This window comes from Xenopus tropicalis, chromosome 2 (assembly GCF_000004195.4).
Source record: "Xenopus tropicalis strain Nigerian chromosome 2, UCB_Xtro_10.0, whole genome shotgun sequence".
NCBI lineage: Eukaryota > Metazoa > Chordata > Amphibia > Anura > Pipidae > Xenopus > Xenopus tropicalis.
In genome coordinates, this window is record NC_030678.2 from 147,329,573 (window position 1) to 147,346,373 (window position 16,801).

Genomic DNA, 16,801 nt, shown 5'->3' on the forward strand with positions numbered 1-16,801 from the left:
CTATAACATGGGTAAAGAAACTATTAGATCTTTACCCATATTGTATATTCTTGCAATCTCTCTCTCTCTCACTTATTTTCCCACAAATAACTTTTATCAAGCCTCAATTGCTTTAAACCCTTTTTCTTTTAATTAGGCTGCTTATTGTATCTGAACTGGCTTCAAATATCAAGTCAGTTTATCTCCATAGTCACTGCTGTCGCTCAAAAGCAGATTTCGCAGGAGAACAGGGTGAGATGAGAAACATATGGTAGGAGAGAGGAAAGGTGAGAAAAGAGAGAGAGCTTAGTTAAAGAGACTGGGAGGAGAGACTGGGAGTGTGGATATGTTTGCAGAGGGGGGAAAATAAGTAAAACAATAGAGCATCCCATGAGTAAACAGAAGAATAAGGGAACTTGTAGAAAGAGAATGTAGAAGGTTAGACCTTTATTGAACTTTTATGGCAGATGGGTAAATTGCATTGCTTTAGTCTCAAGTACCAATAGCCTTGACTGTTGCTGGGGTGCTTAAAGTTTTAGTTATATAAAAGTTACATAATACCCAACCCTGCCTTAACCCATCATAGTGCCCCATGCAGATGAACTGAGCATGAAAGACACTTTTGGAGATTATTTGTTACCTTTGCATGAATTGGCATTTAGCAGATAGGGGAAGCTGGTATCTTTGCTCTGTGTCTATTACTCCTTAATATGCACAATCGTGTCTAGTATCCAATAAGCATATTGGGAATACAATGCATTTAATAAAAGAGAGGAGAAGGAGAGAGGTGCAGCTTGTGGGATGAATAGAAATGCAGGAAATGACAGAACAAACAAGAGAGAAATAAAAAGGCAAAAAAGTTTGCTCCATGGCAGCTCAAGTGATTGAGAAAATCAGAGCAGATACATGGCATGATAAAGTAATAGGGAGAATGTACCAAAAATGGAGCCAGTGAATGAGAAAGGGGGAGAAGAAAGGGAGCAGAAAGTAGAGGGGCTGAGTTTGGGAGAGCGGGAGATAGAGGGCAGGCATGTAATAGTATCAATGCCTTGGAAAATTGTGAGCAGGCAGAGAAGCAAGGACTGACACAGGGCTGGGTCACATGGAGGTTACTGCACCCAAAGGGGGTTCTGGCAGGGTTCATAGAGAGCTGGCTGCCTGCATTTAACTGACAGGGAGGGGAGAGAGAGGAAAGAGGGGGATGAGGGAGGGAGCTGGATTCCCTCTAACAGGCAACTCAGACTGAAAGGAAAATGCAGAGTTTCACGCCACAGGAATGTACCACTGTATGCTGACCCAAGGGGAGAGTTGAAAACACAGAGAGAGAGAGAGAGATGGAAGGACAGGAAAAGGGAAAGGGTGATTTTACAGCGTGCATGGCGGTCTTAAGAAAGGATTGGAGAACTGGTAACAAGACTACAGAATAGGAGAAAAGGAAAACAGATAGTATACTTATTAAGGCAAGAGGAATCAATAACTACATGGCATAATAAATAAATGAAAATTAAAGCATTTGATGCCAAGGCCCTCTTGCAAAGTGGCCCAGAAACTAGAACTAGAGGGAGCAATTCTCTATGATTGGTGGCCATGTTATTTATACACGTACTGTATCATTACAGTTCACTGTTCCCTCAGCAGTAGGAGCTGCTGTGCAGCTACACTCCTAATCATACACTGGCCTGCCCTCTTTATGTGAAAATATAACACTCAGTCTGTATTTATTAGCAGGGATCATCATTCTTTCATTTTATTTCTATAATAAAATTAATGTTTCTTGTGTACTTATTTGCACTGGGCCCCCAGCATCACAAAGCCTCTTTTGAAAGAACATAAAAATATATTTGTAACTATGTAGTAGTGTTGTCCACCCTGTGGCCCTCCAGCTGCTGTTGAGTTAGATAAGCAACTGCTGAAGGGTCACAGGTTGGACATCCCTGATTCACATTGATTTTATTTTATCTTAGATTTGGGCCCAAGACACTGAAGAAGGCTGACACTAGCTTTCACATTCTCCTTTAGAACAGTAAACAATATGTAACAATTTCTTGTGTACTCCCAAGTATACTTTTCTTTAGAAAGACACATCATGATTACAGTATCCCTTTTCTGTTCCTGAAGGTAGCTATAAATCCATGAATGCTGCTATTTTGCAACTTTGTTTCAGACCTCTGTAGAGTGTATTGCTGAGGCTGCTTGCGTAACTATATATATATATATATATAAATATATACACATCATTGCCTTATGTGACATGAAAAAGCACTTCCCTTGGCTCATATATAAATTACACTTTCTTTGTGGAGGGCCCAGAGTCTGCTGCTACACACTCAGGTTCAGGGGCCAGAGCATACTGAAATAATCATGTAACATAAAGGAAGTCTGGGGGCCACCATAAAAAGTTCCTAGAGGGCCACATATGAAACCCAAAGGTGTCCAGCTGGATAGGTTTCATTTAGCTATTGGGTCTATGGAAAGGAAAAGGTTATTTATTGTGTAGTTAAATAAAGAAAAACAAGAAACACCAATTTACAACATGGAATTAGTACAATTTTCTGCAAGCTATAATGATACAAACGCCATTACTACTGCAACTGCAATGCTAGCATTTTGAGGGTTCTTCTGGAGCTCTACATCAATTTTCCGGTGGCATTTTTACATGGCACACAAGGGGGCACATTTACTAAGACACGAATTCGAATCCGAATTGGAAAAATCCGATTGGAAAATGAACATTTTGCGACTTTTTCGTATTTTTTGCGATTTTTTCGTCGCCTTTACGACTTTTTCGGAAATTGTCGCGACTTTTTCGTTACCAATACGATTTGCGCGAAAAAACGCGAGTTTTTCCGTAGCCGTTACAATGCGCTCGTATTTTGTCGCGACTTTTTCGTAGCCTTCGTGCCGAGTACGAAAGATTTGGATTCATTCAAGCTTCAGTATGGTGACTTTACTTGGGCCAGGTTGGAGCTGCAGGGTGCCATTGAGTCCTATGGGAGGCTTCCAAAATCATGCTAAGTCTGAAAGTTTCGCCCGCCGCTTATGAGCGCTCAATACGAAAAAGTCGCGACAAGATACGAGCGCATTGTAACGGCTACGAAAAACTCGCGTTTTTTCGCGCAAATCGTATTGGTAACGAAAAAGTCGCGACAATTTTCCGAAAAAAATCGCCAAATACCGATCATTACGAAAAAAACGCAATCGGACGCATTCAGCCGTTTCTTGAGTAAGTAAATGGGCCCCAAGGTGTTGGCAACACTTTGCATGGCATGCCATTAGCTTTTATGCATCTTTTGCAGAAGTGATAAATATCAGCATAAATACCAGTGGCTCACAAGGTGTAATTGCTTGGGGGAAGTACAGCCCATTAGCCACTGAAGGTTGGTAATCCAAAGTGAATACAGGCATAAGGCAGTTTTACAAATTGATCATTCATAATAAAGGCCAAGAGTTGCGTTAGTTATAGCAGCAGTCCAGTTGTCCTAGTCAAAAACCTTGAGTTTAGAGAGTAATAGAGCCTTTGCCATACTTGTATGTATGTATGTATGTATATCTTTATTTATAAAGCGCTACTTATGTACGCAGCACTGTACAGTAGAAAACATTAATACAAACAGGGTGTTAATAAGATAATAATAGATAAATACAAAGTATAACAATAAATATAAGATAAATACAGCTGCAATAAGTTAAGAGTCGGGGACACAAGAGAAAGTAGGTCCATGCCCCGTAGAGCTTACACTCTATATGGGAGGGTAACTAACTTACATAGAACTGTCTTAAAAAAGTATGACTCCATGCTGTTGTCACCCAAGCAGGTATTGGGTTAACTGTACATATTGGTAAACTACCCCATTAAACCACTGTCTTCTGATATCCTCTCTTTTTTTTATTGTCCACAACTAAGGCCAATGACCACCACTGTTCTCAGATGGAAAACTGCAGTAGCTGAATTGCCCCATCTCCTTATCACTGCTTTCCATTGACATGATTAGCAAACATTATCTGTTTCTGAGTGGCTGAATATGGGTTATTTGAATGTAGCTGTTTCAGCCTCAGCACAGCAGTGGTCAAATTCCCTGTGTGCCATAGGCCTAAATCCATAAACCTAGCATCAAACCCTTAAAAACCAGTGACAGAGTGATGAAGGTTTATAGCCTGTGCTGCCATGCTTGGGATAACCAACTAGTACATGCAGCACTCAGGTCATTAGCATTTGCAGAGACATCAGCTTATAAAGGTGAGAAAGCACAGCTAGTCCCAATATACAGTATAACTCTGCAGAGCCAGCACTGGGTCATTATGTTACTTATGGCATGGATTACACTGACATATCTCCATTTGTTACTTCACGTACTGGCAGCAAGTTTGGCCAAAATAAACTTTAAATGCACACTTGTTAAAAAAAGCTACTGAAATATGGCAGCATACCCAGAAACCTAGAATCTGCATTGCTAGCAACATAGATTCTGATATGGCAGGCAAAGAGTTACACCAAAAATGTTTTTTTTTATTTTTTACTGATTTGCTTTTTCTCTGTAATAAGATGGACCTTCAGTGATGCTTAATTTTGAATCGACAAAATGAACTTTCCAAGCCATGATCTGTGGTCCAAGATGACCCACTTGCAGTCCTAGCTGGGGTCAGACCCACAGGCTGGGCACCACTGTAGGGCTAGGAGATTGTATTGTCCTGGTTTCAGTCATTAGCATGCTCTGTACATTTTATTCACTTATAACCAGGGGCAGAGGACACAAACTTGCAGTGACTTAGCTGTTATGATTAATCCAGCTTTGTTAGTTTGATATCCCTGACTTAGTAATCTCAACAAATGGTTAGTCCTGCTCAGTTTTTTATTTTTATCTTTTTAAATTTAGAACTGCTTCTTCTGCCTTTGCCTTGCAAAATGACCATTATAATAATGGAGGCTTCCATTTGTTTTCTAGCATTAACCATGGGTGCAGCAGAGAGGAGTGCACACAGTGATTGTATCTCAAGTGAGTTATTAATCATTTAGTCTGTTTTATGATAATTCTCTGTGTCAATACTGTAAAAAAAAGTAAATTTTTATTACTATTTTAACTAGCATAGTCTCATGTTAGTTTTCACAGATATAGTACTACGTGGTGTACATGATTGCCTGCTGGTAGTATGTGCATGACTGTTTGTGTAGGATGGGCGAAAGCCCTAGAGATTGTATGCTGCACATTCTGAGTAGGTTCAGTGGTGACTACAGTTTTCCATGTAATGGGCCAGATTACATTTAAAAAATAATGTTATGTAAGTAAATCTGCGTAGCCTTTAGCAATCTGGGGGCCCAGGCCCATAAATATTACATCCAGCAAAGGAATCTCCAGTTAGACAGAATGGCCAGGTTAGATTAGCCAAATTCCATAACTGAATGTTTGTCAGTCCTGAAAAGTCTCTTACAAAGTAGGGTTTAGTGGCTTAGCCAATCAGAATATTAGGATGCCAGGTAAAAAATGTTTCATAAAATAAATATTTCTGCTCATTTGTTAGATCACATGGGATTAGGATCGGTTTACCAAATTGATTTACTGTATGAATGTAGTTAATAAGAAATTGTGGAAATTGTAGACAACCACAGTCTGAAAGCCCTAGGTTAGAAACCTGATGTGTTGGACACAGGAATTAGCTCCCCATAATGAGCTCTGTCTTTCTTTTTCATGAATGTCACTACCTGCAATTCCATGGTGATAGATAAGTAGGGAATTCTCTGTGTGAGAATGCTACTTTTATGTGTGATTATGGGCGTAGCAATACCTTTTTCTAAAGAGCAAGAAATATAGCCTATGATAAGTACTATTCAACTTTCCTTTTCTTTATATAAACAGTAAAATGTGATGATGTAGCATTCTGTATTATATTATATTTGTGTTTTAAATATTAAGTAGCTATTAAGTACCTATGGCTTCCCATGTGATATTTGCACTCTTTCTATTAGAGAAAGTCTAAGCTCATGTTGGTAGTATGGCAGCTCCCACTCATAAACCTATGAAATATGTTAATAGATGATGCATTCTGCCAATAAACTTTCTGCTTAAAACCTTGGAAGCCAGCATTACTGCAAGGGGCTCTGAACATCACTGAAGCTTCCATAGGATTCTTATTCGGGCCATACACAGAAAGTTCCACTCATTTGGAAAGGTGTTATCCCTTGATCCCTGATTAAGAACCAAACAATTTGATCAGCATGATTTGGCCATCACCTGTGTGACCTGACCAGGCAGATTCACTCATTTGGTTCGCAGAATAAGATGGCCAACTCATACGTATCTGAATGAGCCCTTAAAAATAATGATCAGGCAGGTCATCATTTGGGGCCCAGCAAAAAAATCCAGTAGCACACTGAAGATGCAAGCCGTGAAAAAATTGTGTTTTATTTGCCCAAGTACATATAAACAAGCAAAGAGCAACGTTTCGGGACCCTCTCTTGCATCTTCAGTGTGCTACTGGATTTTTTTGCTGTTGGATATTGACCCCCATGCAAGGTGAGGTTCTTCCAGTATTTGCACCTGATACCCGTTTGGGTAAGTTAACAGAGGGTTGAGCTCCCCAATACTGCTATTGCTATCATTTGGGGCCCATACATGGCCAGTATGAATGGGCCTGTGAATGGGCACACTTAGCCATATGGAACATATAGTGCTTTGGGTCATTTTGCCCATATATATATAGCCATGCTCAAGACACTTCATATTGCACCCCCGTTGCTCCCTACAGTAATTCAGTGAGATTAGTTTAAATTATGCATGATTCTTCTGAAATCAGGAGTGTAGTTCCATAAAAAATGGTGGGCAAATGCCCTATGTTAGTTAGAATTGGACCTAAAGGAATCTATGGCAGGAGAATGCAGATAAGAGTGGCATTGCTTGTTTTCTTTGCATACAGCTTGGCTACTCACTATATAATGCACATTTGCCAAGGGATAGCTATTGGGGTTAATGGGGGTACCTCACTGTTTGGAACCCCCAAGTTTTCTACACTGTAGTCTGATCTTCTATACAACATGCCCAAATTATATGAAAATAATTAATACAAAAGAGTCTGTCAAAGCAGAACTATGTTAAACGAAGTAAAACTATACAGCACCTTTGAAAAAAAGTGACTGCCCCTTTAAATAGAAATCCTCATATCTCCCTGCTTTATTTCTACTAGAAAATGAATTTTATTATTCCTTCTTCTACAATATTTATTAGGGATGCACTGAATTCAGTTATGGCTCAGAATTTGGCTGAATCCAAACACTTTTTGTATGATGCTGATTTGGCCAAACCAAATGTAAACTATTAAAGTCATGTGATTTTAAAGTTCTGTGAAAAGTGAATGTGACAGCTTTTGTACACAGTTGATGTTTTTTTTAGACCACCATTCACACATGCATTTCTTTATAATTGTGTTCAAATGATATAAAAGATCTATCCATCTCACTTTGGCATGTGGGCTATGAACCCACTAGCCATACTGCCACAAGGGGTGGGGTCATGGTTACTTAGCCAGATGATAAACCTGTAGAAACTGTTTTGGAACAATAACATCAGTGGTAGACTATTTGCTTTGTTCTCTGTTCCATGGAACATTATAAAGTTCCCTAATTGATCCACAGATTCAGATCAACACATATAGAAATATTGATAGCAACTTCCAATTAAACCAGTTCTATCAGCCATCACTCAGGGTGTATGAACAAACCCATTGCCTTCAAGATGAACTGGAATGGCAAGGGGAAATCCAGTCTACGTATTTAAAGGAACAAAGAGAAAACTATCTGTGAGACCTGTCTGTTATTGTATAGGCTAACTAGTTCATAAGGTAGCTGTATACTTTTCTGCTGCAGTCCTCTAAATTTGCTCTTTTCACCTTCTTTGCATGGTGCTGTTGGATCACCCACCCTCTGGTGATATTTATCTGGTCCGGTCTGGCCTGTGCACAGGGTACCCCAACCACTGAGAGCTGCACTGAGCAGTCCCAGGGCCCTGAAGGTACAGGAAATGCTAAATAATCCAATTATGCCAAAGATCTCATAGAACTCTAGCTTCCCAATATGTACATACACACTAAATAATTAAGATCTGGCCAGCATGGCCCTTTCCTCAAAATGTTTGTTTGTTTGTTTGGGAATGTTTGCTGGAAACAGAAAATGACCAAGGAGAGTAAATATTTGGGCAAAGCTTTGAACATTATCTTTAAAATAAATATTTGTGTTGCACTAAAAGGCATCATCACCAGTCCTAACAATGAAGGGCAACTTAGTACTTATAGGCACCCTAATCCATGCGCATTAGGGATATTCCATTACTCTTACACAGAAAGTGCGCTCTGCAGCAGCTGCCATAGAACTTAATGTAATTCTGCTTTCAGAAAAAAAATACTGTGCCATATACCTGGTTTCACACTTATCCAGGATTTTCCTTGCCCTACGTGCAGCCTTACTTCATAATAAATATACATTTTAAAGGGGTAGTTCACCTTTACATTTTTAGTATGTTATAGAATGTTGTAAGCTGTTAGGGGCAGGGCCCTCTTTACCTCTTGTATTGGGTATTGGTTGTTACTTTTGTATGAAATCTGTATACATAAACCATCTATTGTACAATGCTGCAGAATACATGTTATTATGAATAATTATAAATGTCCTGTTATAGCAACATTTTAATTGGTCTTCATTTTTATTTTTTTTTTGCATTTTTTTTAATTATATGCCTTCCTCATCTATCCTCGTTTCAAATGGGGGTCACTGACCCCACCAGCCACAAACTATTCCTCTGTGAGGCTACAGTTTTATCATTATTGTCTTTTATTCATCTCCCAATATATTATTCAAACCACTGCCTGGTTGCTGGGGTTAATTGGACCCTCGCTACCAAATATCTGCTGAAATTCCAAAATGCAAAGCTGCTGAACAAAAAGCTAAATAATTCAAAAACCCACAAAAATCATGACTGATTGCAGATTGTCTTATAATATTGGATTAAAAGTTAAATTATAGGTGAACTACTGTTTTAATAAATAATGCATGATTTATTCTTACTCTAGTTATGGATGTCCCTAGCTCATGCTAGCATAGCCAGCTTGTCTTTCGATTTCTTGTATAGCGATTTGCCTGGCTATGGCCATCTCTGCGGTGTTGCAGTGTTTCTGTAAAACTGCACTTTTTGTGCCTGCAATATTGGGTCCCTATTGCTCCAGGCCCAAATGCAAGATTGATAAGCGTGATAGTTTGAAGGGGAGTAGTATTGGGCTGGTGGTCCTTGAAAGTCACCCCTTTAAATGATAAACTGTATAAATGCATTAACCTTTACAATTATATAGACAGTGTTCTGGGACAATTTGCAATTGGTCTTTATTTTTGTATGTTTTATGAAATGCTATTCTGCTTGCATATTTCCTGCTACACGGGGGCCTTTCAGTTTTTTTTTCCAGTCATGTGATTCTAGGTCAGTCTTGTTTACAAAAAAAATCAGTAGTCTAAAATTACTTTTTTTCTCTCTCAGAAAACGAACTCAGAAACCTTTAAAATAGATAGCTTAGCAAACATTGGCTCAGCTGACATCTACTGTTTATTTGTACATGTACTAATAATTGAGATAATTTTTAAAAAATGGAGACCACTGCATACAATGACTGTGTGCCTTTACCTTTTTTTATCTCACCAGGGTGCAGGCCTTATAAGGCCAAAAATAAGTGATTTAGATAAAATCTATTTGTATCAGTTATTGATTGCTTTATATGTTACTCTGTATGTCCAGTGTATGAAACCCACTTATTGTACAGCGCTGCGGAATATGTTGGCGCTTTATAAATAAATGTTAATAATAATAATAATCTATTTAACACATTGTTTTTGGGTGTGATGCACATACATAACAGGGTGTAAATGAAATCTTGTATTTATTAGTTTATTCTGGGGTTATATGCATTGGGACAACCTCAAGAACCAAAAACTGAGCGGTATTAGTGACTTTTCAGTTGCCCAACCCAGCCTGCTGGCCATTGTACTCATAGGATATTGAATCACCAATACAGCATCTATTTACAGTGAATCACTAGTGTGAAGAAACCTTATACAGTAAATTGAGGCAGCACTGATTATGCAATGATTGAGTGCTTCCATATCTTTGTTCTGTAGGGCCACCAACATTGTCACTGACACAAAAAGTTCATTATATATTTTTTTTTCCATAAAATTGGTTTTGTCAGGATACTGCCTGCAGCAATATATACAGAATAGGCCATACTGTACTTGTAATTGCCTTACCAGACAGAAATGGTATCAGTAACCCCTTTTTCTCATGGCATTGAAATACATTTTGCATTCTATGAAAGGTTGAATCAAAAAGGGAAAGAGATACAGCAATTAATATTGCTCTTAAAGGTACAGTTTGCATTCAAAAAGATGTCTCATGTTTAAATAGTATACCACAACCAATAAGATATTTGCTTTTAAACAGGTGACCAGAAAATTCTACCTGCTGATTGGTTGCTATGGGTTACTGCTCCTGGGCAAACTTAGTGCCTTTTTTTGCATAACCCTTAAGACTATAGTAAAGCTTGGGGTGCAGGCGCATTATTGGCTGCCATTTAATGTCCTAAACTAATGTATTAGATTGTAACAGTTAAACATGAGAGGGGGCAAACGTGCATCTAATAAAAAACAAAAAAATCAGTTAAGAAAAATATTTGTGGCGTACTATCTGAAGAAAGGGGAAGTTGAACTGCCCCTTTAATCTGTTTTTTTTCAGTAATTTTAGCCAATGAGGTGGTTTTCTACCACAATTTTTTCATTTGTAAAAAGGTGCAAGTGTACCTTGGTATCACAGCAATACATTTAGTGTGTCATATATATACATATATGCATAAAACATGACTGTTACATTTGTGAATAATTTTTAAACATTTTGGTGGTTTTCCTGTAAGAAACAAAATGATATATTTTACTCTCCTAGCCAGGCATCCAATGTGTGGGCTTTAAAAACAAGGACGAGGATACATTTTTCTTTTATGGGAGAAAATAAAATGCAATATATATCATATACATCTGACACATTAGGGATTCTTATGAGAAAAATGTATACTGCTGTACTAACAAGACTCCCTGCAATTTAACATTATGTCACATCTATAAAATCACAAGTGTAAACTAGTCTCTGGGATTTCCATGGAGATCAAAAGTGACTGAAGAATTTAGGCACATAGCAGAAAGTAAAAACAAGTTAACCCTAGCACAGCCACAGTCCTTCTGGTACACTGTATGCATGGGGAAACAGGAATTGTGTAATTAGGAGAAATAAAATAAAGGAGAAATAAAGCCAACTACAGATGTTAGGGTCCCTGCAGTAGTACCCCTCTCCAACCAGACATCTGAGTACAAGCCTGTACCATACCTCCTAAGGCAAAGCAAGGTTGGCAGCTGCCATGATTTGCCCATGCCAGAACTAGGGGAGAGGTGACATACCTTGGGTACAAATAGGGGGAAAGCTGGGGCATAATAATAAGGGAAGCAAGCATGCAAAGCCTAGCAGTGAGGAGACAGCAGTGGTAGTGCGGACAGAATAGCAGGGGGTTCAGTGTACAGACTGAAAAGTTGGCTCATTGATGCGGGCCTCGGCCCCACGGCACCTGTGCCATAGAGCCAAATGATCAAATAAGCCCAATATATATGCATATGGGGAGAAGATCCACACGTTTGGTGTCCTTAAGTGGGGCTGGATGGGGGCGTGAGTAAGTGGGTGGGGGCATTCAGGAATGACACTGGGCGAAGTAAAATGTTGTATTGACTTGGGCGCCAATACTACATGGCCCATTTTTGTGGTTGGCCACTTCACTTATGGCCCAGGAGCAGGTTCATATGTTTTTATAATAATAAATATAATGAAATTAATAATAGTGTAGAAATGTAGAAATTCAGCAGTTGCCAAGAGCCAAAAAATCATATTCAGATCCTCGAACACATTCTGCTCTATTTAATTGAATGAGTGCATAGAGATGCTGTGCAAGTTCACATGTATTGCAGCCCTATGCATCTTTAGTTATGGAACTCAGCCCCCCTCCTCCCTTTGAGGTTTGCTAAGGATAGAGTTCAGAGAACTGTGATTTTAGCTGGACGGGTCTGTCTATATGGAAACAGTACAATTTAATTTGTTATGGAAACTGAAATACACAGTAAGGTTTCAACATAACATCTCATATAAAAGCAATAAACAGTATGTTTTTAGAACAAAATCAGTTGAGTAAATTTATGAAACCTGAATTTGCTAGATTGTTTGCTATTTCGCTATTTTTCCATCATACTTTTTTGACCAATTTCAGTGGCACCATAATATTTTTCAAATTTTTTATTTTTTTTTTATATATCAACCCCCTGATCTCACATTGAAAATATAACATGTTCTGCTTACTGGAAGACACACTGCACTGCTATTTGTTTGATACAGTCTCATATTTACAAAATGTTCTTTTTTATATTTGCCATTTTAACAATTGTTTCAAGGTAGAGCTGCTCTGGAGGCTATGGCACACCAGCCATTTTGCTCAGTTCTAGTAGCTGCAATCAAAACACAAAGCGCACCATAGACTTTACTTGTAACATTTTTTACATTCTTGAACTATACTATAACAGGACACATGGTGCTGAAACATGTCTTCTGTGCTTATTGAAAAAAAAAACAAGTTTAAAAGGACAAGACATATGAGCGAAGTATTTGCTGCCATTAAAATAAATAAAAATCCTATCATTTAGGATGCAAGCCATTTGTGTGACTTGTGGCCTCTAATGTTGTGATCATTTTTTTTTAGGATTAAAATGTGGTTGCAAATAGTTTTACAGTGCACTTTTTCATAAGACATGTCTTTAAGCTTAAGGGCCATTTCACACATGGCCTTTTATTTGCTGTGGTGTGCTGAGGGTGGTCTGAGGTGGTCAAATTTCTTTCAACTGCCTCTCACAGCTCCATTATAGAAAAGCATGTGAAACACAATGCCCATTGCAGTGACCGATAGGCACAGAGACAGGCACCAGTCAATAACATTCCCTCCATTGTTTCTGAGCACTACCTGCATGTCACCCCAGAAGTCTGCCATGGACATAGTTCTCCTAGATTGGCTTCCAGCACTAGTATCCAGGTACTCCAGTTTCCTTCCACACTTCACACATACAAGGTGCTCAAATGGCTCCTGATAAAACTGACCATAGTGTATGTGAATCTGATAGAGACTTGGACAGTACCCTCCAATGGGAATGATCAGGGAATGATCTGTAATGTCTGTAAAGTGCTGTGGAATGCAAAGATTGCATAGTGCAAAGACACACACGGCGATTAGTAGCTGCGACTTTTAAAAAAAAAAGATATCATCAGGGTATAGGTTATCACTCACTTTAGATTAAATTGCAAGCACAAGCAGCCAATATCTGCCAACTAACACAAAACTTTGGTGAATATTGGCTACGTGTGCCAGCACCCAGGCAGACACAATGCTTCTGGGTGCTGGCATAATGAGAAGTTTTTTAAGTGTATGGGCAGAACCCGCCTTGTGGGGCCTTCTCATTTGGCAAGGTCGCCAAATGAGCATATCTTTCCCCAATACACCCACCTTGAGGTGGGCAATATGGCACAGAGGGCCAAAGTTTCAGATCACAATGACAGTAGATGCACCATCCCCTGCCCTGTAACAGCTTACAGAGAACTGGTCTATTAAGTAAACTATACATAGCACATATGAATATACATAATATAATGCCATATGGTGGCGGAAGATGGTATTACAGCATACGATCCCTACAGCACATATTGGGGGAGTTCCAGGCACCTGCAGTATTCATTAAGTGCATTCCTTCCAGCACAAAAAGGGAGACATACAAAGTATGTGACTGCAGAGATTTCAGCGCAACATCCTGCATAATAGGGTGTTTAAATATACAGGTATAGGACCTTTCTGTAATTCGGATTTCCGTACTTTAAGTCTACTATAAAATAATTTCAACTTTAAATAAACCCAGTAGGAATGATTTACCTCCAATAAGGATTAATTATATCTTGGGATCAAGTACAAGGTACTGTTTTATTGTAACAGAGAATTTTTTTTTTTTTAATGTGAATTATTTGCTTAAAATTGAGTCTATGGGAGATGGCCATACCGTAATTTGGAACTTTCTGGATAATGGGTTTCCAAGTTACGAGTCCTATACCTGTATAGGTTTTTGTCTGTATTGTTGACCTGCCTTTTGTTGTCAGTTGTTACTGGGAATTGTAGTCAAGCAACAGCTAAATTGAAGCAGTATGGTGATCTTTTGCACATAAAGCCCATAGGAGGTCTGAGGACTGTCAGAAATGATACATTTAGGAACACCACCCCAATGCACTGTGAAATGTGTATTTTCCTTTTTAGACCAAATGGAAATCAGTGCATATAGGATGCAAATCACTTATTGCAGAAGGTGTAAAGAGATGCTAATGCCCCTTTAAAATGAATTCTCTTTGCTGATGGCAGTTCTGCTTTGACAACAGTCCATGTATATGAAACTGTGGCTGACTGATATTGATATGCTAATATGTATTAACTACCTGCCTTTGTCTTGGCTTTAAATGGCCACAGCACTAGTAAATGCTAGTGCTTCACAGGGCCTTCCTAATGGAGATGTGGTGCTTTAGTAAATCAAAATCCATAAAGAATCTATACTAAATATTTCTTTGGGCATAAAAACAAACACACCTAAGCTTGTTATATTGTGTGTTTAATTGAACCCAGCACCAATCTCTCTTTTTGGAGGGTCTTCCCAGGCCTGGGACTGGGATTCAAAATAGGCCCAGGCATTCCAAGTACCCAGAGGCCCAAACAGCCCCACCAGCCCAATAAAGAGTGACTGTCTATGTCATCTTACAGCAGCCCCTTTGGCATTTGCCAGAACCCACTGATTGCCAGTGCAGAACTTGTATATGTGTGTTAGTTAGGGTTGCCACCTTTATTTTTTACTTTTTTCTCTATTGATAACAGTGGTATAAAGTAAACTGTTTACTATCCAGGTTGGTAAAATAGTAGCCCCTTGGCAACCCTAGTGTTAGTGTGTGTATATGTTTGTCTGTGTGTGTATATGTGCAGGTCTGTGTGTGTATATGTGCAGGTCTGTGTGTGTATATGTGCAGGTCTCTGTGTGTGTATATGTGCAGGTCTCTGTGGGTATATGTACAGGTTTGTGTGTATATGTGCAGGTCTGTGTGTGTGTATATGTGCAGGTCTGTGTGTGTATATGTGCAGGTCTGTGTGTGTATATGTTTGTCCGTGTGTGTATATGAACAGGTCTGTGTGTCTGTCTATGTATGTCAGAGCATATCTGTGTTTAGGTGTAATATAGGGGTTTCAGACAGGATTTGGGTTTATGTAGACAGTATAACTATACAGAAACATTGCCGTGTTAATGTTGCAGCACTGTCAGTGTCAGTGTGTTTGTATGTATGTGTGTATGTATGGGGGGATGTTGTGTTAGTATGTGTATGGGATGTAGGAATCCGGCAGCAGTGGGAAAGCACTGCATTGTTAAACAGATTTTGGAATAGGTGGAAAGAAGGGGTAAAACTTTGGTGCGGAGGAAGCAAAGAGTAGAAAGACTGTTGTGTAGTGAGGCCCATCCCTCTCTGGCTCTGGCCACTCCCACAGCCCCAAGGCAGCTTGGCTATTTGCAAAAGGTATGCCACAAAGCAGGCTGTGAGAGTGGAGGGAGGGAGAGAGTGGGAGAGCGAAAGCAGGGGCACTACTATTACTACTCGGAAGGTGCCAATCTCTGTTATCAGAGCCCACACTGCCGGCTTCCCTCCCTCTTGTGAAAGTTCAGTGCCCACTCGCCCTCTCCCGTACAGCCAACATGTACGACTGCATGGAAGCCTTCCCTCTGATGCCGCGGCCGCTCTATGACATGAGCCCTCAGGGTCCCTGCATGCTGCGGAAAGCCGGCTGTTTTGGGGGGCTGGACCCCTTTGGATGGATGCAGAGCCACAGCATGCAATGTAAGTCCCACTTGGTGTTGTGTGTGGGTCTGTGTGTGTGACAGTACGGCAGGCAAGTTGCTTTAACTCTGCCCTGTTTGTTCTTGTTGGTCATTGTGTTTTCCTGTCCATGGATATTGTGTGTATCATCTGTCTATATCAGCCTATTCATTAGCAGCCCTAATTGCCTTACTACAACCATTTGCAGTCATTTTTCTGCTTATAAAGCGTCTTTGCCAATGTTCTCCATCCCACAAGGAGCTGCTCCTTTTGCCCATGGCTGTGAGATACGTTACAGTTTCTGACTTCCCTTCCTACATTCCAACATGGGATACACAGAGCAGCAATTGCCTTATTATTTCTGTATATCAGTACCATATGTGCACTGAGTGTGCCTGGGGTGTGCATTGTACAACGCATCAATTACTGGGCATACAACTAAGTGGGCGACTCCGTTCTTTTAAATCTAGATTCAGCGTCTGTATTTCTTCCTGCTGACATTCTAATAATGTCTTTTCATGTTAAGCTCTTTAAAAGTGTATAGCTAATGAGATTTGTGTTTATGCCAGTGTGGGTGGGAAATCACACTATATTCATGAACCACTAAAATGTAGGATGTGCCTGGCTGAAGTAAAATACAAAGCCTTTATTAAGTGTTAGTGTTGTTAACATACACACACAGTATCAAGCAGTCAATATGCAACACAGCCCTTAGACTCTTATCCCTTATGCCTCTGTACATTGCATGTTTTTATCTACACTGACGTCTGCGAGCAAGAGGTTAAAGTGTTCTTTGTTGCAATTCTTCTCTAGAAATGCACACAATA

At 39.5% G+C, this 16,801-nt stretch overlaps 1 protein-coding gene across 5 annotated transcripts in view; it reads left to right on the forward strand.

The window, feature by feature from the left end:
* The window catches only part of rarg (retinoic acid receptor, gamma), a 116,762-nt gene that overhangs the window by 77,575 nt on the left and 22,386 nt on the right, over positions 1–16,801 (forward strand). For 3 of the 5 annotated variants that reach the window (XM_031897206.1, XM_031897207.1, XM_002936633.5), the window contains one exon: positions 4,923–4,973. The exons of 1 other annotated variant lie outside the window; for it this stretch is intronic. In XM_031897206.1, the coding sequence (XP_031753066.1) occupies positions 4,923–4,973 (51 nt within the window). Of the gene's footprint in view, positions 1–4,922; positions 4,974–15,662; positions 15,996–16,801 lie in introns of those variants that run through there. One more of the 5 variants, XM_002936635.5, reaches the window with a different exon arrangement.